At 43.2% G+C, this 26,852-nt stretch overlaps 1 protein-coding gene across 3 annotated transcripts; it reads right to left on the reverse strand.

Moving 5' to 3' along the window:
• Positions 1 to 96: 96 nt before the first annotated feature.
• On the reverse strand, positions 97 to 26,769 carry EPGN (epithelial mitogen). Of its 3 annotated transcripts, XM_027904936.1 has the most exons (6): positions 26,566 to 26,765; positions 23,021 to 23,113; positions 19,157 to 19,282; positions 2,796 to 2,916; positions 1,939 to 2,091; positions 97 to 1,620 (listed from the first exon to the last, which is right to left on the reverse strand). In XM_027904936.1, exons 1-6 carry the CDS (start codon positions 26,615 to 26,617, stop codon positions 1,566 to 1,568), a joined length of 600 nt encoding a protein of 199 aa, XP_027760737.1. In that variant the 5' UTR covers positions 26,618 to 26,765; the 3' UTR covers positions 97 to 1,565. The 3 variants fall into 3 exon arrangements, with proteins under 3 accessions (XP_027760737.1, XP_027760738.1, XP_027760739.1); XM_027904937.1 differs by lacking the exon at positions 23,021 to 23,113 and having other exon boundaries at positions 26,566 to 26,769; XM_027904938.1 differs by lacking the exons at positions 19,157 to 19,282; positions 23,021 to 23,113; positions 26,566 to 26,765 and adding exons at positions 7,966 to 8,055; positions 8,550 to 12,305.
• Between the last annotated feature and the right edge of the window lie 83 nt (positions 26,770 to 26,852).

The following is a 26,852-nucleotide window of genomic DNA, read 5'->3' on the forward strand; positions in this document are numbered from 1 at the left end:
TGTGCTGTTTTATTAGTTGGTATCAAATGGAGAGCCGAGATGGTTCAGCTACTGACCAGGACCCCCATGTAAGAAGCCCCCTGAACTCCAGACCACTCGAGTGCCACAGGCACCTTTACCCTTTCAAACCCCACCTTTCATTCGCATATCAGCATTGTCACCATAGCCTCACAAATACAGTTTTTTCAACAAGCAACACGCCTCCTGCTTGAAAATTAACTCACATAACAAAGAAACTCAGCTTTCAGCAAGTCACCTGAATTTAGGAGCTGATATTACCCCACAAAATCTCAAAGTACCAACTGCCTTTCTCTGGTAGATGACAGCAGATGAGTCTGCAACATACAACAGCCGAAATGAAAACCTCTATCTACAGTCTTGTCAGCACTGGCAAACACTCCAGCTGTTACTGAGAAGTCCCAGTTAGTTCCACCATCTTCAGAATCAATTTTCTTCCCTTTTCTTTGAAAAAAATCTTTGTACCTTTGTAAGTCTTTGTAGACAAGATGAAGAGAGCCAAGCATCCGATATGTAATCTGTTTGTCCAGGGTGGAACCCAATCCCTAAGATAATTTTTTTCTTATTTGAGTGATCACATTGTGCTGGTAACATGACAATTGAGTAAAGAGTCTGTTTCCTGTGTACTGAAGTTCTATGAAAAATTCTAGCTTCTCTAGAAATTGAAGTCTTTTGCAGAAACCAGGATGCAGCAAGACAATGTTCTGCCTCTAGTTCCATCGATCTGAGGAGCTGCTGGATGATGTTTGGGATGAGAAGGGTTCTTTGTCAGGAGCACACTCCATAATCCATTTTGAGAAAGATGTCTGGTTCCTTTGCTTGCTATGAAAACAATAAGAGCATGCCATGCCCACAGGTGTCATGATCTAATTTTCCAGGAATGGCTTAGTCTCTATTCCTAAGTTTAAGGAAGCTTTTGCTAACCAGTCATTTTCCTCAGTCCAAAGCATTTTAGTTTTGTCCTTTATGGCACCAGAAGCCTCTACTTGGCCCATGACACTGGAGGTAACAGCTGAGTTAGAAGAGAGATGTTTATCCACACACGCAGCCAGCAGACACCAAAATCAGAAACCAAAAGTCTTCTGGTCAGTGCCTGATGTCCATAATACAGCTCATTGTGAGAGTGGTGGTGCTTTTCCTCCAGAGGAGAAAAAGAACTAAAAACAAACGAAAAAACAAACCAAAACACACAAAAGATCAAAGCAGAACACTGTTCCAGGGCTTGAAATGACTGAAAGCAGCTAAAACCAACCAGCTCCTCCCCTTGGCAAACACCAGTCACAGGAGAGGTGTCAAGAGGCCTGCCAGTGCCCTCAGCTGTTTGGACCTGAGCGTGAGCCACCTTTACCAAGGAGAGGAGGTCTTTCTTCAGCACTAAACAGAGCCTGTCAGTTCTGCAGGAGTTGCCTTTGCATGCTCCTCCGCCATTCCCTCGAGTTCATCTCCTCCGCGAGGCTGGGGCACCTGTCAGATGGTGCAGGGGGGCTTTCCCAGCAGCCCTTCTCCTCCTTTGCAGGCAAACTGGTGAGTGTCCCAGTGCCAGATCTTCACAGCGCCGTCTCGCCCACGCACACTTTGTAGGGGGATTTCAATTTCCTGCATCTAAAATGGACACCATCGTGTGATTTTTATCAGACAAATCTAATAGCACAGCACACTGAACGGAACCAGTCTAATCACCTAACTCATTCAGGCGGCCCAGACAAACCCCACATTTCAGACAATCACACCGCTGACCCACTGGCAGAAGGGAATGCAGAGGTATAGTGTGTTAGCTCCTTTAAGGTCACACCACAGATGAGCAACAGGCAAGAACACACTCCCAGAGCTCTCCAGTTCATATTTTTGCAATCAATTAACTCAATTAATGGATCGATTAATTCAGATTAATGCAATCAGAAGGTTCCATATCTCCCATACCTCTTTCTTACGTAGCAGTAGATGATGGCAAGTATTCCACCGGTCAGTATTCCTACACCAATTCCCACAGCTATGTAACGCTCATAAGAATCATGTGCGTATGAATTCAGTGTTAAGTGTTCACACCTTTCTCCATTATAACCTGCGAGGCACCTACAGAAAAAATACACACCATGCAAAAGTTATTCAGAATTTGTTATGCTTTCTATTTCAGACATGTGCTAGTTTTCATCAGTTTTAAACAAATCAGAAGCCTGAACGAGGATGGGCTGAACCTGGTGCTCAGTCAGAACCTCTTCCCTCCACCAAGACTACTAGGTGTCCCAGTTTATCTAGCTTAAAGCTAGCAGTCCCAACATCCCCTCATGGTGCAGGGTGTGGACTAAGAGCACTGTGCTCTGATCATCCTTATCTGCTGCAATGTCTCCCAAGGCTAAAGCTGCCCAGTAAGGAGCCTATAGAATTTGAAGGACACCATGGTCCTGGTTGGCCTGAGGTACATGTGGAATAAGGGAGTTGCAGCTGACATTTTGGAAGATCCTGTCCCCTTCATCTTGCCCACTGAGAAAAACCTCCTTATTCCTCTACTACATACCAGCTGTGATCTGAAACGGCACCACGGCAGTGACCTACAAAGCTGTGAATTCCCCTCCTCCCTTCCTTAGTTAATTTACACTAGTAGAGCATTACAGCCTCTTTAGCAGTCCCGAGACACCACAGCACTCAGGTCTGTGCCACATTTTAAGCTTGCAAGTACTTGACTGGCACTAAAAAGCTGCATTAGTACCACGCAGCAGATAAAGAAGCAATGGCAGTGCTATTTTTGGAGAAGGATACTAAAAAGCAGCATTCTTTACTTGCATATGGGTTTCCTCAGCTCGCTGTGGAAGGCGCAGAGCCCATTGATACAATAGCTGTGGTGTTCCTCAAGGCAGGTCTGCATGAGCTTCAAGAGCTTTGGCTTCTCTGTGTAATCCACTGGGAAACAGAGTAAAGTCATGTTAAGTTTAGCACAAAAAAACCACTTGACTACACTTACACAATTGAAGCAGAACCGCCATTGTGTACAGCAAATACTTAATATATTGATTTTACTGTGTTCTGTCTCAAGAGCAGATTCAAGGAGCATGAAACAGAACAAGATGCTGAGGCATTCCAGCACGGCTTTGAGAAAGCACAAACTGTAAATCAATTACTTGCTCTTGACAAATGTGTACAAAACTGATTATGGGAGATTCATCCAGGGTAACACCAGCATTAACCAACCTGCAATCCAAATAGGAAAGCCATCCCAGGAATAGCAGGGGTTTTGGACACATGAAGAGCACTGCATTATTCTCTGTATCCCTCCCAGTTTGAATTCAAATTAACAGCTAATTCATTTTTCTTCTTTTCCTGCTCACAAGACAAACTACTGCATTTCTAGCACTCTTGCTTGCCAGCTCTTGCAGCCATGAGGGAGGATGAATGGTGGGACTGCTCCCTCATTCCTCCACATTCCAATGTTAGCAGTGTCCAACGACACTAGTAAGCTCCCAAGACTGCCTGGATGGTCTTTCTGTGTAAAAAGCTCGGTCCATGGCTACCAAGCTTCTGAACTTGTACAAAATTCCATGCATCCAGGTCAGCAAGCACACTTCCTGCACAGAAAATGCTACCTTATTCTCAGGTGTGGTGGTTCAAATGGGAATAAAGAAGCCACGGGAGCAGGGGTGCGGCAGGTGGAGGGAAAGCTCCAAAGCTTCACCGTCACTGCAAGCATCTGTTCCAACTGGTCTCTCTGCTCAGTTACAGGAATCACTGGTGGGGTGGGGTGTCCCAGCAATGCCTTACTATTTCAGGGGACTGCTTAGGTGCTGGCTGAAGGTGATTTCCTAACCAAGTGCATGTCAACACCAGCTTTCAGTTATGACCACAAGAAAAATAACATCATGCAGGAAGGTGACAAGGTCTGCTCGGAGTGACTCAACAATGGTACAGCAAGCAGAACCCTTCCTTTCTGACTAAGTGCTGAATCAAGGTCTGGAGATACTACATGGAACCACTGCCAGGGACAGAAGCCTCAACCAAGCCTATGGGTAATTCACAATCCCACTACACATCTTTCAGGAGTAACAGCACTGACCCCCTAAATTCTACATCAAATTCCAGTTTGAGACATTTAATGGCAGAAATGTCCCCTATGTGCTCTACTAAGCTGATCTTTTCTTCCTCCTCCTGCAGTTTTATCACAGAGATGACACACAATGGCAGACAGCTGCTCTAGCAATTCACAACTTCAGCTGTGAATGATGTGGTTTGGACACCCAAAAGGCATGATGCTATCACTGATATTCAGATCAAACACGACTACTTTGAGAACAGTGCCCTCTCAAACCTGACAGAGTCATCAGACTCCCAGCTCAGCAAGAGGACTTAGGGAGAACAAGTAACAATTCAAGTCTGATTGAAGAATGCCATGTTGGTTTACTACACTTCCTCAGGAAAAGCCACAGATGTAGAAGAAAGACCTGTTGCTTTAGAACAAACTTCTAAGGGCATCTTACCCATTTTTGCAAGGGAAAAAAAAATCACAAGTTTCTCTTCACATTGTGGAGCCTAGAAAACAATGAAAGGGAGCAAGTTGTTCTGGCTCTAGAATCCAGGTATGGCTCTTTTCTGGCTGGCTCCTGGAATGTTGCTGACAACCTCCAGGGACAGGCTGAGGCCACAGTCAGCATAGGACCAGGCCTTCAAAGGACAGACTTCAAGAAGAAGTTAAGAGAGGACAGACATCAGGAAGAAAGACAGATTTTGTGACAAGAGATGGATGACACTACTATCTGCACGGGAGGACTGTACACTGCTCTCTGATGGGGAAAGCACGAAGGAAAGCAAGGCATGTGGTCAACACAGCTGCGCAGCTGGGCCTGCCAAGGAGATGCACGATGCAGAGGATCTGCAAAATCCCATTTTCAATTAGGCCTAATGTACCTTTTACATTAGACCAAATTAGACCAAAGCTCTGCAGGGAAGAGTTTCAGAAAATAGGCAGTGGTACATTCATGTTTTCCCCAGGACTCACCTCAAACACTTGTGCACCAACTGTTTTGAATCTCCATTTAAACACAAAGTGCACTAGGAAATCACTAAAAATAACCCATTGAATTAAGCCTTTAACCTGTAGTTCCTGCCACTCAAAATACTACTCTTCTGCTAGGCCCTGAGATGATGTCTATTGCACAGGTTTAATGTTTCACTTCTATTTCTGCCACAGAGGAAAAAAACCAAATGAAACATGAGGAAGGTACACGCTGCCAAGGAATGAAATCCCCAGCCACCTTCAACTTCCACCGTCTGGATTTCCATACCCTAAATCCCTCCTGGCTCACACCAGCGCTGCCGAGAGGTGGCAGCCTTCTACTACCAACGTCTGCAGGAAACCTTGCTTCGTGCGGGCCCAGGATCCTCTTCCCAGAGTGCTGCTGTTATTAGAATCCCAGGTCAGCCTGGAGCAGCAGCCTGCCTAGAAAGCGCGAGACAAACCAACGCATTCCTCCCTCACTGTCAGGAGGAAGAGCTTGGTCCATTGTGGGCTGCAAGACCAGATATTAAGTCTACACACAAAAACTGCACGTGCTAATTATTTTGGGGTTGCAAAAGTACAACTTGCCTCTGAAAGAATCAGTCTTCAAAACAAAAAAGAATGCTTTTCTAACCCTCCCCAGAGCATTATGCTAATTCCTATCATACTGCCCACCTAGATACTAAACAAGCTGTTGAATAAACACGTCCATGTGCCCTTTCATGTCACGTGAGGAGAGCGAAACATGCTGTGTAAGCACTTGTCAGCTGCCTGCAACTGAGTCATTCAAACAGATACAGCTGGCAAGAGCTGACATGAAATCCAGGCTACAGGCACTTAGAAGCCTGGGCTTGCCAAAACTGACAGACTGGCAACAGAGTCAGCCAGTAAGTCCAGGACAGCTCAGCCCTCAAATACAGTGTGTCAGAGAGGAACAGGAGAGTCCAAAAGGGGAGGGAGGGAAGGGGTCAGCCACAGGTTCAGAGCCTCCTTTACAGGCTGCATGGAAAAACCAGCTGACAGCGATGAAAGGATCCCATTTTTTCCCCAGTGAAACCAAGCTCTTCCCTACTCCTGGCTGTCCATTTTGCTATGCAGGCTGTTTCAGCCCCAGCCGTGTCAGAAGTTCTGTATTCCTGCCGTGCCAGCTCCCACCTCCTCTCCATCACCTTTCTTCCTGCAGCTGATCACTGAGCATAACATTCCCTATCCCCAGCACCGGTGACAAGTAAAGCCTGTGTAACATAAAATAAGGAAAAAAGGACATGATCTTGTAAAGGGATGCAAAGGGATTGAGTAGAAATTAGTGCTTTTCCATAAAACTGCACCTCAGTCTCCAGAGGACTTGAATCACACAAGAAACTGCCAGTTCCTCCAGTGGATAGTGAACCAGGAATTAATTTTTTTAGAATCCACTATTACGAACCTTGGTTGTAAATCTTACTATAAACCTACACTGCACAGGAATAGGAGCTACCAGGAAACTTCAGAGATTCAGCCAGTTTTTCTGCTGGCACTTCTTTTCAATCTTCTTTCTGGAAGTGCTGTTATCTAACTTTTCAGTGGCTTTGTAAAAGGTCCACCAAAACATACTTCTAACTCCCCATGTAAATGTATGCTTGAATGGTTTTGAATTTGTTTCTACCTCTGAGTGGAACACTTTCCAAGGGAAATTCTGGTATCCCATTGACCACCACAGCCCCGGCTTTCATAAAGGTTCACAGGACAACTACAGACATGGCTGTGACCCTGTAAATAAGCCTCCTCTTTGTTATAACATGACCAGTCACTCCTGCTTTCTAGAAACAACACAAACAGGGCACTTAATGAGCCACAACATATTTCCACTTCATTATCCTCCTGTTTGCTGTATGCAGCTCTGCAAGAACTGTGTCACACACAGACACACTAAACTAGACCACAGTGCTTGAGCTGCTAAACCAAAGCACTGAGGTCAAAAACCAACATCTTCTTGATTTTACATGCATACGTGCGTGCGTACATATTTTACGTACATATATATGAAACCCACATACACAGTATGTGTATGGATGAATGTGTATATAACACTGTACCACTACGACAAAGAAAGGAAAACAAAGGAAAACAAAGCAGCTTGACTTGTTAGGAGAAAAATTAAAATCTTATGGATCTACTAGAAAAGCTTGGAAGACATCCTGAGATGACTTAGAATTAACAGCAGATGGTTTGTGTGCATATTTATGTGCTTTCTAAAGTGCAAAGACATTAATAAGTATCACAGTTAGAACCTTTTCCTCCTTTACTGACCTGCCAAAACCTCAGTCCCAGATCGCACAGCTCTCCCAAAGCAATGACATCACCAGCACCTCAAGTAACATCAAGAATGCAGCTGGCAGGATAAACAGTGCTCTGCTCTCACATGTTGGCAGGCAAAGAGCTTGAGTTCACATTTCAGTCAGAAAAAAGAAAGGAACAAGGGAGAGAGCCAGCACTCTGAGGAGGGCTGTGGAAGCCACGACAGCCGAAAGCAAAACTGCAACAAAGAAAGAAACTACTGAGTAACAGGCATGAGAGGCATTGCTTGAAGTTGTGCTTGTTCATTCTCACTTCTGCACACCATGGTGCACACTGAAGATAGACGGAAACCAGGCACCAGGTAAAAGTAACAGAAAGTGCCATCAGAAACCCAAGTCGTCTATCCTAATTAGCCCTGTCTTCTTCAAATTATAGCTGACTTGGGTTAAATGATCCTTCAGCTGGTCATCACTGAGCCTATCCCAGCTGGGTGGCAGCTCTGACTCCAGAGAGGTTTTGAAGGCTCCACGAAGAAAGCAGCTCATCTCACAAATAAAACACACAAATCCAACAGTGTCCAAGTGACAAGAGCACCCCAGCAGCTAACACCATAGGTTTTGGTGAGGTTTTTTGGTTTGGGTTTTTTCCTAACTGACGGATTAGCAAACAGAACAGAAAAGCAATACCTTCAGCGTTGTTTTTTGTCCAATTATTCCATAAGTCTGTGCTGAGGGATGAAGCAGTATAAGCTGACTCTTCACTCAGTGCCCCCATTGCTGTATAATGCAAATAGATGCTTACTGGAACAGAAAAGCTCAGTACATCTATTCAAGGTTCATTTCACCTAGAAAGCACTTCATACAACATGAATTTCATACAACCCCCATACAAGGCAGCAATATAATAACAATTCAGTTAAAACATTTTTGCCTCAAACTTCCTTTTGCCACAGCATAATTACGATTGTGGGAAAACAAACATGGTTTTGCAAATTTCCCAAATACAAATGCATCCTGTTCTCCATTTTATTATCTTACACAATTTATGACACAGGTATGTGTAACATACTACAACCTTACATCTCTTCACCAGTCTAAGCAGCTTCTTTTCAAAGAACTGTAAATTATAGCCTATCAGTTACAATTTCATCCGGGTTTCAAACTGCTGCAGTGGTTCTGCTTCCCACCCCACCGCTTATTTCAGAAGAGGCCAACTGTTGTTCAACAAAGCCCTGGATCTTATGACATGGAAAAGCCTCCTCCATACCTACCTTTCAGCAAAATATAGAATAGCATTCCAAATGCCATGGCAGGCAGCTGCTTTAACACCTTCTCAGCTCTTCTTTCCAGGTGGCTCGCTTGCTGTGCTTATCTGTGCTGCCGTGTTTTCTCTTGCACTTATATGCCAGGAAGCGTCATCTCTTGTTCTCACCAATCAAGAAAAGGTGCATCTGGCAACAACCTCACCCCCCGGGGCAACCACACATTTATTTAGGAAACTGCTATTATCTAGCAATGGGATCAGGTTTTCTTTTGAAACCCTGGTTTCCTATTACCTGTGGGCATAATTGTGCAGGTAAAGGCACAGTTTTAGAGCGAGACCCAGATTCTGACAAAGCAGAGGGACAAAAACCAGCAAAACAGAGGTGAGCAAAATGAAAAATTACACGCTGTGAAAACATGGCGTTTCCTCCCCTTCGCAGCGTAGGTCTTGTGTTAATTCCAGAAGGATATTCAGCCTCAGGATGCTACTCCTGAGGTCAGGGTCCAGGAACCAGCCCTTGCTCTACTAGCGTTCCTCCCCTGGTCCTCGCTGTCCCTCAGTCCCCACGATCCAGAAGAGGAACTCTTCTGTTCCTCTCCTTCACTCAAACAGCTAGTGCTGAGATTAGGAAGCGATCAGACACAAAGATAATGGATGATGTTCTCCATCAGTGACTGCCAGCAAGAGGCCTTTGATCCCAGGCTCTGCAAGCCTGAGGGTTGTGCTGATCCCTTTCCATTTAGCCAGGTTGTGCACAACCCTAGGAAGCAAGGCAGCCCACTGGCACCCACAAGGCCTGGATTGCTGGCTGGAGCTGCGGGGCAGAAGTCCAGAGCTGGCAAAGCACAGGCGCTGAGGTAACACAGACTGAAAGAGCAGGTAAGCTGTTGCCTCATGTATCAGGAAATCCCTTCAGCACCGCAGGAAAAGCCCACCTCTGCCTCTCCAAGAAGTGACTGTGCATAATGAGAACAAACATTTCACACCAAGTGTTTGCAGGTCCCTAGCATATACCCGTCAAACATATTTCTTATACTAAACCACTCTCCACAGCCCCAAACACTGTCTAACTTCCTTGGACATAGGCAGCTTGGAACGACTAGGACTGGTCTCCGAAGGATACTGGAGATCATCAGAAAAGCCCAGTTCAGTAATATACATGGACATCAACAACCTGACTCTCACCAAAGGAGAGCTACACCCTTTACTCCAGTGACTTCCTTTCTCAACTCTGAGCTCCAAGCAACAACAACATTTTACCATTTTTATATTTTAAAAACAAAAAGCTTCTAATAAATGCCCTAATAACCGGTCAGCTCCGGCTCTCCCTCTCTGCTATGCTCTCCCCAGTGATCTGCAGGATTACATCTAACCACTTCACATGTTAAGGGAAAAACACAAGCTAGTTACGCACATTTTAATTATGCCTTTTCCTGCTCATGGACTGCATTCCAGGAGGCTATTCCCTTCCTTTGCTATCCTGAATTGCTGCATGCCTGCACGCTGATCAAGTGCCTTGCACACTTCCCAGACAGAAGTGTTTATGCCTACCCGGATAACCTCTGCTATCAGTCCCAAGCAGGGATAAGGCTCATGAGCCTTGCTTTCAACACACAGCTGCACAACGGGAGTTTAATCAGGCCTGAATCCGAGAGGAAGCTTTGTCATGAGGCAACACACTGGGTGTGGTGGGCCTGGGATAAGGCTGCAGCGGGCAAGGCCGCGCTCTGTCCAACACACGGTGTTCATACTTGGACCGCGCTTGACCAGGTCGGGCACACCAGCATGCTTTCTGGGTTGAGTCATGGGCCCTTCCCTCTGGATGCTCCTTCTGAATGTTCTCCCAGTGGAGAGCACTCTCACAGGTGGGTCTGGCAGCTCTGAGGACAGCACACTGTGGAGCAAAGCCTAGGTCTCACTAGCTGAGGAAAGGGAAACAGCTTACAATGCACAACAACCTGTTTGTAGGGCACAACAAAAGCAGGCTCGCTCAAGGGACACGAGCACAGCGCCAAAAATGGTTATTCTGCCAAAACACGCAGAGACGGTCAGCGTTAAACCAGCAAAAGCAAACATGAATCTAGAAGAGCAACACAAACAGCCGGACACAGCAATAACTGAACATGCAAGGCATTCATTCACCGTGCTCCGAACACACGCATAAACAAAGGAAAATCACAACCACTCCCGAAACTCCATCAACATTTTTCACCAAGACTAACAAAACAGTGAACAAGTTTTATTCCATCTTTCGGTCATTGATTGATCAGTCCAAGTATACTCTCTATAGGCACCTTGACTCTCCTAACATTTATATTACCACTTAAATTTAAATAGACAAGTGTCCGCACTATTGGCATTATATATTTAGTAATAATTCTGTCAAACTTTAACAAACACTGCATTAAAGCATACTCTCAGAAAGTCCATCACAAGAACAGTCAGCATGGAAGGGATGCTCCACCTTGGCTCTTTTATTACAGTAAGTGCATTTTTCTGTTTAATGCAATAGTATTTAGCCACAATTTTTTTTCCTTCTTCTTTCAAGTTATCGATAGACCACCAGCAAACACCTAAGGTTCTTGATGAAAATAAATCAAAGTTATCCCAACTGAGATAAAAACACAAAGATAAAAAGTCCCAACTGGCTCCCACTGCCTTCAGTGGGAGTGCCAATAGTGCACACACTCAGCTGAACAGGTATCTCAGCATTAACTCCACTCCAAATTATACACTGCATGAGACTACGCTAGATCCATCCAGAAACTAAATTTTTGGGAATAGAAACATAATGATCTTATCCCATATAGTCCTCTTTAAGCAGCAAAACATTGTGGCCATTGAAGTCAAGCCTTACATCATGGAATAAAAAAAAAGCCTTGTCATGCACTTTCAGAAATAAGAGAATATAATTAAATGGCTTCAAATTCCAATACAAACATTCTGTCATGGATAAACTTCTGGTTTGCTCTTCCTCTTCAACCCCTGCCCCACTATACTGTACACACACAGTAATGTCAACTACATTTCATCTATTTTAAGTCAAATCCAGCCCAGTCAACTGTTCAGGTTCGGGGATTTTTTCTGTGGGATGAGGACATTATGCACCAAAACATTTTGTCCAGATATGAAAAGAAAATAATTCAGGCTTCCATTCTACCTACTTATTCATGCTTACCTCTTGCAGATGTTTAAAATCAAAATTTCACCAGCATTCCAGTTTACTTGGCTACTTTACTGAACATTTGCATTCTTGTCAACATTACTGCCTGGCAGCTGACACAAACACTGCAGTCTCTCACTCCTCTTGGAGTTGAGATTTCTGCTGCTAGCTTAAAGTGTTTAAAACAAAAAATGTTCCAAGACTTTGAACTGCATCCAGAGTGTTTTGTGACCTCAGAACCCAAATCAAGTACTTAAAAGATATCTAGCATGTTGAAACTTAGTTTTTACACTGTTTGATCAAGCCTGAAGGTCCCAAGGGCTTACAAGCCCTTGGTAACTGCACCAATGCATAGTACAGTTGTAATTCATTCTTCATTCTCAAACACATACCAACATAACTGCGTAGGCTGCATTCTCCAACTCATTTTTGCTTGCAGTAAGTCAGGAGGAGGTAACAAAGTATTTGAACATTTTGTAAACCATCAGGTTTAGCATACTTGACATGTAAAAATAAATACAATGCAGAAATAAATATATTTGTAGTAAAAAATAAACGTTTTGTGTATCAATAAATAGAACAACCCAGATTCTTCGTCCAAGGTAGCCCATTTTCTCTAGTAAATGAGCTTTTTAGCAACTAGGAGTGTGTTCTTCAGAAGCATTGCAACAGTCATAGGTCCTACCCCTCCCGGTACTGGAGTGATAAAGCCAGCCTTCTTCTTCACTTCTAAGAGAAAACAGAAAGAGGTATTGGCTAAGAATGTCTCCAAAATGGTTTTCCCCCTTCCACTGCCCACAAATGCCCAGCTGGTGAGGAGCACAGAGGAGTGTGACACAGGACAGGCCAAGGCAGAAGCGCTACTGCAGTGCAGAGCGCAGGACTGGGGCTGCGAGGTACTGCTAATCTGAGTATTAGTACCCAGGGCTAGTTCTGGGGCAGGCTTTCCCAACCTGTCCCACCTCAGCTATCTGCAGCAGGCTGCCCTTGCCCCATGGCAGCAACACACACTCAACACAGACATCCTGGGATCACAGAAGGGAACTTAAAACTGCAGAGGGAGAAAGTAGAGCTTCGAACAGAAAGGAAAGAGTTACAGCTGAATTAGCTCCATGAACCATACCAGACTATCCAAATTTAGCGCACACCTTGAATGCTTGTGTCGAGGTAAATGTGTACTAATTAATTTTTGTAAGCACTTAAGTTAACCTATTTGTATGAGGAATTAATGTAATGCAGCAATTAATCCTGACTTGATATTCTTTTATACTGTGCAAAATGCCATTGACTGGAGTTGCAAGCTGCTTGCAAAGCAATTCTGTGTAACTTCCTGGGAACCAATCACATAAAAACCTGTAATGAGCACTTACTAATGATGGTCAGTCCAAAGAGCCTTTTACTAACCTGGTTACTACTGAGGGTTTTTTTTCAGGTGCCATCGTGAAAAGTGTTTTGTTTGTTAGTTTGGGGTTTTTTCTGGCTTGCTTAGTAACAAATTTAGGGTAACTCACATCCCACTTTCAAAAGCATTGTTTTTCCAAAAGACACACATACAAGACAACTGAGCAAGGAGAGCTGATATAAGTACATTCAGTTCCACTGAAGTTACTACAGAGCAGGCTCTGTGTCTGGCTGTAAGAGATCGAGGGATGGAAAACTTGGCACCTGGGTTTCAAACAAACAAGATAAGTTGCTTCTGCTGCAAGGGTATTCATTTTGAATCTATGTTGTGCTTAACTGTCAGGAATAAAAAGGTCTCAAAAAAAACATAAGAGAATTTGAGAAATGGGGTATTGGGATATTTTCTGGAAAGAATATTTATTAGATTTGTATGAGGGGTTAAAAGAAATTAATAAAATGCTGTCTGAACTCCCCATGGCAGAGACATAATAAGAGCATTCACAGAAGTTAACGGTGAATATCTCACTAAACTGAAGAACAGAAGAAGATTAAGTCTCCTTGAGGAGAGATGGTAATTACAACTGGGAGGGTTTTAATTACTCAGTTGACTGGTACCACCAGATATACCGTTAAAATATACGAAAAGGAAAACAATTTACAATGTGGTTTTTTTAACATGTAAAATATAACATTAAGACTTCATATGGCAGTTACTCTTAATATCCTCAAACATAAATAATTTGTCTTTTTAATAGTCATACTGTTTTGAACTACCTACCATTTGAGATTGGTGCTTATGGTTAACACACTTACTATGAATTCTCAGATTTATATCCTAATTATTGAAATGTACCCACATCTGAAGGAAACACAGACATTAAAGAGACAATATTGTAGGCACTTTAAAATGAAATACATTTGTTTGCACGGCAATGTCACATACCTCTTTTTGTGCCGTTACTCAGACTTGTCCTGTCTTACTTACAAGGAGGGACAATCCACAACTAGATGGTGCCTTTCCTGAAGAAAGCCTTCTAATGAGTATCAGGTACAAGACACATTGCCTGTGGTGTCAGTAACCCTACTCAGCAGGAAACACACAGTGCACTGTTTTCCCAAGATGCTGGGGAATTCCTCTACCCATACTCTGTCATTATGGAAATCCCTGTGAGTCGGTGTGGCAGAAGCCACGCTTTGTGTCAGTTAGCATAAAACCACCCAGATAGTTTACTCACAAAAGCTGATCCACAGTTTCAAATGCACAGCAGGGGTCTGTACTGGGGAAACTACAATCTGATAAGTTGTCATCAGTAAGAGTAAATACCAAAGCGGCCAAATTCCTTGGCCCTCAAAATTATAAACAGCTTTTCCTTTCCTGGTCAAGTGTAGTAGGCCAAAGCACAGTTCCCAGGCAGCACCTGAGTGTGACTGATCTCATGTAGGCAGGTGAGGTGCTGTGCTGTCAGTTCCTTCAGCTCTCATTTCTGCTTCACAGGAATAACTTTGTCCCCAGCCTTACTCCTGCTTTCTCCAGACATTTGCTGGTCTCCCAGACCTTCCCCTCCAACCTGGAAAATGCTAGTATGCAAATTAGGTGCCTATGGAGGAGGAGTTGCTATTTTGCAGCTTCTGGAGAACCTTGAAATCTTCCTTTGATTCTTCAGAACAAATGAAATGTAGATAGTTTCCTTGAAAAACAGGATCCACAGCTTCGGAGCAGCCCTTCATTCCTAGGTTCCTTTAAAGCTAAGGACATCAGACACCTAATAGGGTTAATCACACAAACCAAGGGCAAGTCTCAACCTGAAGGCAGTTCTGGGTCTTGTGCATCTGCATTAAGTGATGCAGAGTAATTCCTGCCTAAGCACTGTTTCCACACAGCTTTACAAGTCCCTGTAAAGCTACACCAGATCACTGCATCCCAGCAGCACTGCCTAAGTGTGAAATCCTGTGCTCAGCACTCACAGCAGATACCCCATGTTCAGCTCCACATGCTCTGGGACTTGGCTCATTACGCTGTGGAATACCAACAAGCAAGCAGCTACCCCATTTCTCAGAGTCCCTTCTTTTGCATATTGGCCCTGTTTCTCTTACTGCAGCTGTTTTAACTGCAATAAAAAGGAAAACCAAGGAATTATGGTCCAGTACTGTAATTCTAACAGTGCATATTTCTCCCTCCACTACCTCTAAAAACCAAGCAACAGAGGTATCCTGAGCAGACAAACCCAGCATGAAATGAACGCATCTCTGCAGTCAGTTAGCACAGACAGGTGGATGGGATGTCGTGGTAGCCTTGGGATAATAAGTAGTGGCAGCAGAAATGCATGATATCACAGATTACTTAGTGAGGCCCCCGTACGACATCCTCTTGTCTGGAGAAGAACCTTGCCTGGGCCACCCAGCAGCTTACTGCCACCACCCAGCCCCCAGCCAGCCTGGCTGCCACTGCCCAAGGCCAACCTTATGCTGGATTCCTCAAACTCACAGGGCACAACAGCAGGTAATGCTTCCCCTGATGTTTGCAGGGCAGCAGTACAGTGACACAATCACACAGACTGGAGTTTTACTAATTGCAAAACGAATGCCAGATCTTCAAGATCACCTGAGAAACCAACTAACTAAAGCTATAGCAAAAGCAGCTGGAACATCCATGTTCTACTTTCGTGACCACTGTTTGGAAAAGCTACACGCAGAGCTCACTTGGAAAGGATTCAGTAACTGAGGAGCAGCCCAGAGCCACGCAGGTATCACAGTGAACGCGGAGAGGCAGCAGACACCTGTCAGAAGCAGCTGCTGTCACAGAATCTGGGTTTCTGGCACACTGCAGCTGAGGTGCAGCTGCAGGACCACCATTTCCATTCATAAACTGCATCTGAAGGTTATCATGGTTGATCTCATTCAAAGGAAATTCATAATATACGCCCATCACCTTGTACCACAGCAATCACTTGCTGAAGAACTCTCTTCTGCTGTTCAGCACAGGGAATGCATCCCTGCTCCCGGTGGCAGCCATTTTCCACAATCTCTTCCACACTGTCGAGCCAGATTGAACAGTTCTCATGTACAGGGCCAGGAGCTGGTCTCGATGATCCTGATGCGGCCCTGCCAACTCAGCATCTTCTTTGATTCTATGCACAAATCCCTCCACTGATACTGCAACTACATCACCTACAAAGGTCTTACACAAAAGATTTCTTTTCTACATAGGCACTCAATAAAGACTCAACAGCCAGCATTGCCCTCTGTTTGTCTAAAATATGGAAGGAATTGTAAAGAGATACAGGCAACTTTAGTTTCAAGGGCATTTCCAGTTCCAGTTACAAAGGTGAGTTATTACACTGGCGTGTTACTACCCTGCTCTACCAGTCACTCTTGGAAATTTTTGGTGTTTCACCCAAAAAAGCCGTTCCAGCTAAATGTTCTTGGTAAGTTGTTCCTTTATTTCATGTTCCTGGCACTTGTAGCCCTCCTCCTCCTTTGGCAGTATAGCTGTGGCAACAAAAGCCCTATAAAACAGGGCCAAGTACACCACACGTGCACTGTCCTGTTCATAGAAACAGGTCTCCCTTCCTGTGACGGCAAATTGCTGCCCTAGACCAGAGGTTTTGGTAAATTATTAACATGAACAGAGGTCCCCTCAGTGTGCTGGTTATACATGGAAAGCTGCCCATACAGTTGAAAATCTCCCTGCAGTATCAGGCTGGGTACTCGAGTGCTTCACAGCTGACCTCCACATGCACAGTGTTCTCCTCTCGTGTTCTTTCAGTTACCTTGGAACTGCCCAGTAAACTATGCCAGACAAGAATCCCACAATTTTTTATGTGGAAATAAAATTATTATTATGTGGGGTGTCAAAATAAAGAGGACGTGTCGGGATGTGGGAAATCACAAATATTGTTTAAAGACACTCGATAATTGTTGCAAATAAGTGTCACTCAAACAGTGCCCCTGGGCATTTTTTACATTGAATTTAATAATGAAAAACATTTAAAAAAAACCTGAAATGGTATCCTTTTGTTGTTGAAGAGCTAACACCTTTACTGCCTAACCTACCCCACAGAGATTAGAAGATGGCATCCAAGTATTGCTTGGATATGACAGCTGAAACAAAAAAGCTTCCAGCCATCTAATAAACTGAATTTCCACTGCAGGAGCTTTTCTGCCAGGAGATCTGTTGAAGGAAGCCATTGCCATCTATTTCTATAAATGAAATTTGATCTCTGGTTGCCCAGTTAAACCTTTGCTCTTCTCACAGCCACATCTTTCTACTTAATATGGATGAAGAGACAACAGATAATGGTGGGCTACATGATGGTTAACAGGTACCCTATGTCATGCCAGCCATTTATGTACCTGGCCTCAACTTGCAAAAATCATTTTCACTTGGACTTAAATATAAATCCAGTCAAGTGGAAGAAAAGGACAAAACGATTTGCTACACGAACACACTGGCTTATTCCATCTCCTGACTGTCAAATCAAATACTTGCCAAGGGTGGTTTACTTATTATTATTCAGAACTGTACACACTGGGATGTTTTTTGTTGTTGTTAGAGATTTAGTGAAACTTTCACCGATACCAATGAACCAACAACAATTTCCCTTTGGCAATGCACAGTGAAATGCTACTTGCAACTGTAGTGGCATAATCCAAGCTGCAGTTCCTCCCTCTTTTTTGGATCTTCCCTCCCCCCAGGTAAAATCCTGAGAACAACCCACAGCAGACATGACGAGACAGATAGAGTGCATTGCTGAAACTCTGAATCACAGCCCTGCCACTGAATCTACACCTATATTGCAGGCACAAGGTCTTGTGTGTGAAGAGAAACAAACAAGAAGGATTCAGTTTCATGCTTCTCAAAGTTACAGCTTTTTTACTCCAATACCTGCTCAGGCAAAAAATTGTGAAAAATCTCTGTACTTTAGTTCATCTCTGAAAACAGAAAACTGAACTTGTGATTTGTGACAGCACAAGCAAGATAAGAAAGGAAGAGAAACTTTTCAAGTTGTCCTCCAAAAGTATGATTTTCCTGGAGCTCTGTTGTACACATCCACTTACACATTTCCAAGCACGTGCCGAGACAGTGGCTCAGCTCCACTGATGCAGGCGATCTCACAGAGTTTAACACACAGGTATCGTGCACAATGAGGAAAAGCAGCAGAACTCAGGGAGTGATGTAATCACAAACACACACAGCTGGCTACAAACATTCTGAATATAATTAAGCTTTGAGACATTATGCCAGCCAACATGTTAATAACTGTGAAAAAAACCTGTGGGTGATTTTCATACTTATCAAAATAAGGAACTGTTGAGAACCATTAATAATGTGGGTAAATGCTGCCTAAGCTTCCCACACTCAACTCTGCCAATAAGCTTTAATTTTCAACTCCAACAATCCTGCTATTCCAGTCTGGAACTCCTCCAGAGCAGAGACACTTCATCTAGTTACATTGTGAACTCGCTCTGCAACATGTTAAACACAAAAAAGATCAATATGGAACAACAACTTTTATCTGCTACACTTGCCCGGACCAGGATGCTCAGCAGTTTAAGATGAATCCACATTACACCTTAGTGTAAAGAATAATTCCAAAGTTAACATTTGCACAGACAAGCACAGAGGGAGAGCATAAGAGGAAGCTTGAGCAGCTGCGGTATAATAATGATTGCTGGGAACAGTGGGAGAGCCTCTGCTTGAGAGAGAGCAGAACTGATTTTGATTTATTATTATTCATTACTTATCAATTGTTTTAACTGATTACTCTTGAAACACTTCACAGACACAAAGGATTAAAGAAAATGGGAGAGAACTGCTGCCAGAAGAGCTCATCTGTGTCTCTTAAAGGTTGCTGTTCCTGTAATTAAAAGCAACAGTTTCTCTCTCAAATAACGTAGCATTTGCGATAGATTGTGTTATTTAAGTAAAAAATGACAAAACATTTCTGCAAATAATGTCTCATTTGAGACATTGCCTATTCCAAGTATTTACCATGAATGAATCCTCTGAACTTCAATACATACAGGTTTGTACAAAGTGTTTCACTGACCTTCAAAGTCCACATCCCCAACTATTTTGGTTTTTCCTGTAAGAGGATCATGGATATGGTTGATGCCTACATCAATCACAGCTGCACCTTCTTTGACCATATCAGTAGTTATCAGCTTTGGGACACCTGGAATCGGCAACATATATTGGATTAACACGGCCAGGTAGTCTTAAGGCATCAGTTTTGAATGATCTGAAGAGGTGTGCATGCACAGGTATGAATGCACATAACAGAACACAATTCTTTCACTTCAATGTTGCTTGATAGGTCCCACACTAAAAACAATTATTCCTCAATCAAATACAGTTTGTAACTGCTACTACTACAGAGAAAAAGACTTACAAAAAAACCCTCCTCAAAGCTGTGCCATGGAATTAGTTTTAGTTCAGGAAACACACTTGATTAATAAGCAATTTTAACTGCTTTGGCAATCCCAGCACATGACACTGACCTTCCACATGGGAGCACACCATGTCCTGTTATTTACAGCAATTTGGGAGGCCTCTGCACACTTGATCAGAGAGGCCCGGCCTCAGCATTGCTCACCTTCATTGCCCTCCAGTGGGCAACAGGTCTGTACTGTCTGGGGTAGGATTCACCTTCCTTCTTGAACCATTCCCTCAGTTCTGTGTTCTGAGAGGAATGTTTATCCTAGTAATAGAGTATCTCCAGAAAGGGAGTCTATACTCCCCTCTCCCCATCACACCAGTTTTCCCCCAAGTGGAGGAAAAACAAAAAGGAAAAGAAATCAAAGGCATCTGGTTTAAAACTGAACTTTTACTGGGGGCAAGCACTGGCATCGGAGGCTTTGCCTTCATGTGAAGTGCTGGAGCATGGCCAGATGTTTGGATACAGGCAATACAAGAACCTTCCTTGCTCTCCATTTCTCACTCCCCCATAGGACACCAGCTTGAAACTGCTTCTCACATTGAGCAAGTCAAGACTAAATTCCTTCCTACCCCATCTGATAACATCTGGCTGCGTCTCCTTCATCCCCCTCTGATGCAATCCATGGCAAGCTGGCTGGTAGCTGGATAATGCCTCAGCTTCATGGGGGTAAATGATGTGTGTGTGATAGGGCTGGAAGCATATTAACGGAAGCTGTACAGTTACACCCTTTGTAAAATGGTTTGATAATAGGCCAAATACTTAATAGCAACAAATGAACTAACCCCCAAACCAAATGAGCAGATCTATTTACCTAAGCCTACTTTACATACCAAGTAGGAAGAGATAAACATTAGAGCAGCTATTCCTAAAATGCACTGACTGAAGAATGTGGGAAAACCTTTACCTGGTACTTTTTGTAGAAAATGATGAATCACATTTTAAACAAAGAAGAAAAAAAGGCCCTACCTAATCCCAGCTTAGGTGCAAGGACGGTGAAACAGCCAGTTTCTGAGAAAGCTAACCAGACACCACCTGAATAAAGGGTCTGATTAACCAGCATTTCCTGTGCAAGAGGACCACAGATCATGTCCCGAGGGACAACACAAGTAGTCCCAGAAGAATTTCATCTGGTATTTGGCACACTTGTTCTTTTTCCTCTTTACCTCCTCTCCAAACCTAGCAGGCAGGTGAGTCTTCTCCCTCAGCAGACTGGAAAGCCAAGAGAGCAGGAGCAGCAGGTTGACTAGCACAAGAGTCCTGCCACCTCCATCACCGCCCTGCAAGTCCTGTGGTGGTTCTACGAGCACCACAGGTAGAGGTGCACTTATCTTTCTGCTCTGACTCTGGGCCAATGGCAAAAAGAACAGACTCTGGGGGATGTCTGTACAGGCAGGGATAGAGGGACAAGATGGGAAAGGCTTTGGTGGGATTCAAAGTGTCAGGTGTGCTTAACAGGAAATATGATGCTTTGGCAAGAAATAAAAAAAGCTGTGTGGTACTGAAAGAGGTTTTAGGGAAGGGTAGGCTGGACAAGGGCAGCATTGTTGCAACTTATGATGAAAGGAGTTGGGAGGGAACAAGAGGGAAGGAATAAACTGCATGGATAGTTACAATCCAAGTAAGCAGAAAAACAGGGGCCCCAAGTTTGGGGGCGAATAAGAGACAGCACACAGAGATGGATCTCCTCACTCAGGAGTAACAATAGAAGCACCTGATCTGAGCTATTACCACAGCCGTGAATGGAAGTGAACAGAAAAGCACTCAGAGGTGGAATACCACACCAGAACAGGCTCACTGCAACGAGTCACCAACCAGGAGCCAGGATGCAGACAGCTCTTTTAAAAGTATTACATAGGAACAGAAGAAAGAGTAAGAACAGCAATCTTGGTCTTGCAAGCAGACACACAAAAATTTCCTTTCCATTTCTGTATCTTGTACAATGGCCTGTAAGATCAGCTGTTCCAACCTTGCAGGGTACAAGTCACCTTTTCTGCAACACTCACTGAACAGGTCAAACGCTTCCGGGGAGTGTGTGGTCCCAAAGGTACAATGTGCACAGTTCTCATGCAACAAAAGGAAGCCTGGAGGGATTCCACCATTGTAAAGCATAATCTTGCCCAGAGCACCTACTGGGGCAGGGCCGCATGCTGTTTGCACAACCGAGCCCTAGTTTTTTTCATCGTTCCGAGTATATCTCAAGTTGTGTAATGAGTATTGTATCACACTCCTGTTACAAATGACACAAGGAAAATAATGTGAAGTGCAAACCTGGCTGAATTGCTACTGGGCCATTTAACTCCAAGGAGCATTGATGACAAACCATGTTCAGTGTTAAAATCTGAAGTGATGATGAACTTGGAAGCAGGGAATTTGGATGAAAAGTTACTGGATTATTTCCAGTTAGCACACACATTATCTTTTATTCACAGTGGTGAATTCTGGTCAGGCCCACAGTTGAGTAAATAGATATGCGACAAATAAGCTGTTTTTTGCTCCTGAGCTGCCATGGGAAAGAGACACAGAAGTTAAACCCTGAAACAAAGGGCATCTCACTTCAACAGGAAGTGACAAGCTTTAGACAGGTACCTCTCTGTCTTCACCTAGAAAACAAGTAAGCACAGTTTGGGTCTTGAGGATGATGAAGAGGGAGAAAGGGAGCAGAAAAGGGGAAAGACACAATCCTCCTGCAGTGCTCCAAAATGGTACAAGAGAAGGATGATATCCTGAGGTGCAAGGGACACACAATTTTACCAAGATTTTCCTAAGTTGTATTATTTGTTTGTTTTAAAGTATGGGGGTTTTCTATTTATAATACCTGTACACAAAAATAGAGGTCACTTAGAAGCAGTTGTGCTTGTTTCTGTGGGGTAGACTAGTCAACCTGTAAGTATTTCACTCTATATTGCTTTAAGAGTATAGGCACTGACTTCTCAGACCCTTCATCCAGGCCATTACTATTCTTTTCTTCTCTATGTGATAATTGTAAAAGGTCACAATAACATAGGTTACCAAAACCTTCACTTAGTTTAGAATGGTTGCCCTTAATATTAACAGCAAGGGAACAATACCATGGTTTTATGAATGCAGCCTCCAGCTGATTTAAAGAAACCCTCCTGTCAGAATTTAAATGACTCATGATTTTTGCACGACATAGATTTTTTAATTTACATAATTATACCTGTATAAACTATGCACTGACTGGTTCCCAATCTTGAGTTCACTTCGAAGTCTCCCTAAGGCAAAGGTGTCATATGTGATGAGAAACAGTTTATGAGTCTGCAAATGTGAAGGGCAAGAACAAAGAGCCAAATCACTTGCCCTTCGTACTGCAGAAATCCTCCCTACTGCAACACCCTCAGCAAGCACGAGCACACACTGTTCAGTGGAACCTGACGGAGCCTGTGCCACAGACTCCAAGACCTCCTTTTAGGTTTGAAGTGCTGCAATGGGAGTATTACCAACAACTAGCATTACCTGCAGCTACTATTACTATGTCAGCAAGCTGTGTATGGGTCTTGAGCTGCTCTTTTGGGGTGTATCTGTGAGTAATGGTCACTGTGGCATCACCTGAAATGGAACAGATTATCAATTAATTGCCACATATGAAATGCTATGAAAAGTAGAGCATTTACTTTCAGGTGCAAATTACTTACTTTGTTACATTAACAACAGAACAGATGATCATCGTATTTGTCTTGGGATGCAACACTTCGATGAGCATAGGCAGAACACTCGCAACACTTACTGTTCACATATATGATGAAACGTTTGCTCTTGGAAATTATCACAGGATCTATTACTTTACACACTGTAGACTAAATTATTCCTTTTGCAGCTTTGTTATGTTCAGTGGAATTACAGAAAGCAAACCCAGCATGGAATCCAGTGTCTGCCTTATCAAGCCCAATTTGTACAGGGTGCCACAAGATTCAGTTGTTTGTCACAAACTCAACCTTCAAACACAAGATCACCAGTAGAAGCAGGAGAAGCACATATCCTTCAGGGCAAACTCAAAACACCTGGAGGGCCTGCTCCTGCACACACCCGCACTTCTGGGCAAGAGCTACAAAGAGCCTTGTGCTGATGGAGATCCCAAGGCCACGACACACAAAATGAACTGTAATGGGGAGAGGGTCTGAAATCTCCTACTGCATCCAACATCAGGTGTGGTGATCCCTTAAGGATTGCCCAAGCAAGCAGCCAAGATAAGAGGAGACCCCTCAACCCTCTTTCTGTCAACTATCTGTACTGCACAGTGTTCAGACATTACATCCCCCCATCTCTGCCTTCCATTCACCACAGACTCCGAAGCCACATTATTAACCACTAAACTAAACCTTTTTGCTATCTCAGACATTACTATCACATCTGCTTCCTCTGGAATGTGTCTGACTGATCCAATATGTGCCTCTCATTACTCCTTTCCTCAAGCATTTCATCTTCAACCTCTCTGTGCTCTGAATTCTCTGCTCTTTCCCCTCACCCCTCAGTCTCTATAGTGCATATCATCTCTTTAAAGGGAGGCAGATCAAGACATTTGCAGATAACGAGAACAGAAAAGTACAGGCTTGAAACAGGAGTCTTCTGATATCTGCTTTAAACAAAAGAAGTATGTCTCGCCCAAAATCACAATTATAACTCAGCACAGAGGCTCAGAAAAAACAAAGGATAAAATCCAAAGCTACAAAGTTACCTCTAAGTAATAAAATCAGTGCTAATTTGCCACCCAGATTTTAGTGAGAGATGTGTCTGTTGTCAGCTCCTGAAACCAAGTAATTGCTCTCATTACCAAAAAGGAAATGAGAAAGAAGAGGGGGGAAGCCCCTACCTTGAGAGAATAGCTGTCCAGAAGCTTACAGACACCTCAGAAAGGGGAGGGTTTCTATTTATTTGTGATCATGCCAAAAGAGAAAACAAATAACTATTTTTACACTCTTACTTCTGCTTAAAGAATAGGAATATATTTAGCAATTAAGATTCTACATCATACTCTCAAGTCAGTTCCCTAGGTTATAAAACAGATAGTCTCTTGACCTGCCTACACAGACCACGATTTGTTTTGGAAGGGTTCACAGCTCCTCCATCTGATCAGATATTGCCACCTGCAGGATATGACTGTTCCTACATATAAAACATCCCAAATGAAGACAGATCCCACCTTTTCAGTTTTGTTCATGATCTGTCAGAAAACCCAACAAAGGCTACAACAGAAATAAAGAAAAAAGAAGTATTGTACACATCTCTTGCATCACTTCTCAATAAAAAATATTCAATCAAATCAGCCCAATTGCTGATAAAAACCTACCCTGACCAGTAACCTGAGAAGGTCAATTTTCAGCACTTAGTTTTAGATCTTCTCTGGTCCCCATCCTCCTGAGTTAAAAAAAAAGCTGAAGCCTAACCCTGGCCTGCCTTTCCTTCGACACACTGTCCAGGCTGGTCTCTTACTGTTCACAGCAGCAGCAGAGCTGAAAACCACCTGCAGGAGATGAACCAGATCTTCAAGGACAGCCCCATCTGCGGGTCAGGAACGAAAACTCCACTGGATTCCAACTACGAAACTATTTATCATCATGCACCCAACATATACCCACACTTAATGGTAGTTTATTGTCAAAGAAGTACACTTGTTCCTTAGTTTTCTCATGGCTAGCTGCTTTATACTGTGTACCACCACTTAGGAGGTGGGAAAAATAGAACACCTACCTTAAAATAAACGCATTTCTTCAAATTAAGCAAAGATAAGTTCAATGAGTTAACTCTTCCTGTACCTAAATTCCAGTCCCGCTACTGGTAAGGGAATATCCAAACATTTTTCTGTCCAACATCAAATACAGGACATAAAAAGCATCACTGACAACACCAGCAAACAAGGTTGCCGAAGAAGTCGTGTAAGATGTCAGGAACCAGAAGGCTGGCAGAAGGCCACAAAGTACAACAAGGTCACTAAGTCTCCAAATTTACAACTGAGAAACATGTGAATGGTTTGCAACCTAACTTTGTGCTGCACTGCCAGTAAGACATGTCACCCAGTATTTGCAGCAAAGGGCAAAAATGTGACTAATTTTCACGGGAATATGGATGACACCAGAACTATGCACCAGTGCTAATTACAACTCAAACACTGAGAGAAGATTCAAATAGCAACTTTCCCACAGAGGCTGGGTGGAAAAACCAACTCTATGATTACTGCAAAGCTTTTAATGTTTTATTATACTAATAATAGATTTCACTGTGTTCCTATTAAATGTGCCTGGGATTAAACATTCATGTTTACCTCACTTGTGCACACCACAGTGGCAGTTACCAATATCACAACAAAGTTGCAAAAGGGCAGCATTCTATTTAAATTATATTTGGTTTTCTTCCTACAGCACAATTACAGCAGCACATGCAGGTTTCTGTAATTAGAATTGCTTAAAAATATTTCCACTACAACCTCTGGATTCCAGGAGGATGTGCCCTGCAGAAACATACCCCAGCCCAACGTGTAATACCCTTGAGGTCACACTGACAAGTTACTTGGTTGGGCATTTTCATAAACACCAATTAACCGACACAGCACAACAAAAATTATGTAATCTTTACATATCTATATCAAAGTGTATGTGGAATTATGTGTAAGTGTGTGCTCATCTGTGCACGAAAAATGAAACTGTTACAAAATAAGCAGGAGGAGAAGGCACAAAGCTGCACTGCTCTGTACAATCCTCACAGAAACCTCTGTAGCTCTTGAGGGTCTCACTGTCAGTGTTATCCTCAACATTCAGTGCTGACGGTGTTGAAACAGCAGCTGTTTCAAAGGCAGGACAAAATGGTGACATAATACCAGAAAAAGTCAAGTCCAGAAACTGCTCACCTGAGAATATGCCAGGAAATATGTGAGCAAATTTATTTCGCTGCTCCGCTTAGAGGTGGTGACAAAAGTGAAAAGCTTTCTCTTTTATCTGAATCCTCCAGTCAGCTTTACTTTCAGGATTTCACAAAAGGAAACATTAAAATGGCATCCCTGGACTTACCTCCAGGCCTTTCATGCTCTCCATCAGTATGTAACAGCATTGAGATAGGCATCCCAACATTCTTAGATCTTCCAGCTACAAGAACATTTTTTCCAAATGTGGGTATTCCTTATAGCAAAAAAATAATAATAAATAAATTCTATTTCACTATTTTGATACACCTAAGCCCTTCTTCTCAGTCCCCAAAATACAATTATCTGTTCTTGTGGGCTGCTGACATCAACATGACGTGCAAATCCACAAGGTTAAATTTGAGGGATGAATCTACAAAACAACTTTCAGCTTTC

The sequence above is a fragment of the Empidonax traillii genome, unplaced genomic scaffold (assembly GCF_003031625.1).
Source record: "Empidonax traillii isolate 1590-97213 ecotype Southwest subspecies unplaced genomic scaffold, ASM303162v1 scaffold1104:size183874, whole genome shotgun sequence".
Taxonomy (NCBI): Eukaryota; Metazoa; Chordata; class Aves; order Passeriformes; family Tyrannidae; genus Empidonax; species Empidonax traillii.

Excerpts from the sequence above, each read along its gene's own strand:
- EPGN (XM_027904936.1), bottom strand. The coding sequence starts at position 26,617 with ATGCCTATCTCAATGCTGTTACATACTGATGGAGAGCATGAAAGGCCT. Across the intron at positions 23,114-26,565 it reads AGAGCATGAAAGGCCTGGAG|GTGATGCCACAGTGACCATT; the intron begins GTAAGTCCAGGG and ends GTTCCATTTCAG. Across the intron at positions 2,917-19,156 it reads TGGGGATGTGGACTTTGAAG|TGGATTACACAGAGAAGCCA; the intron begins GTCAGTGAAACA and ends TCTGTTTCCCAG.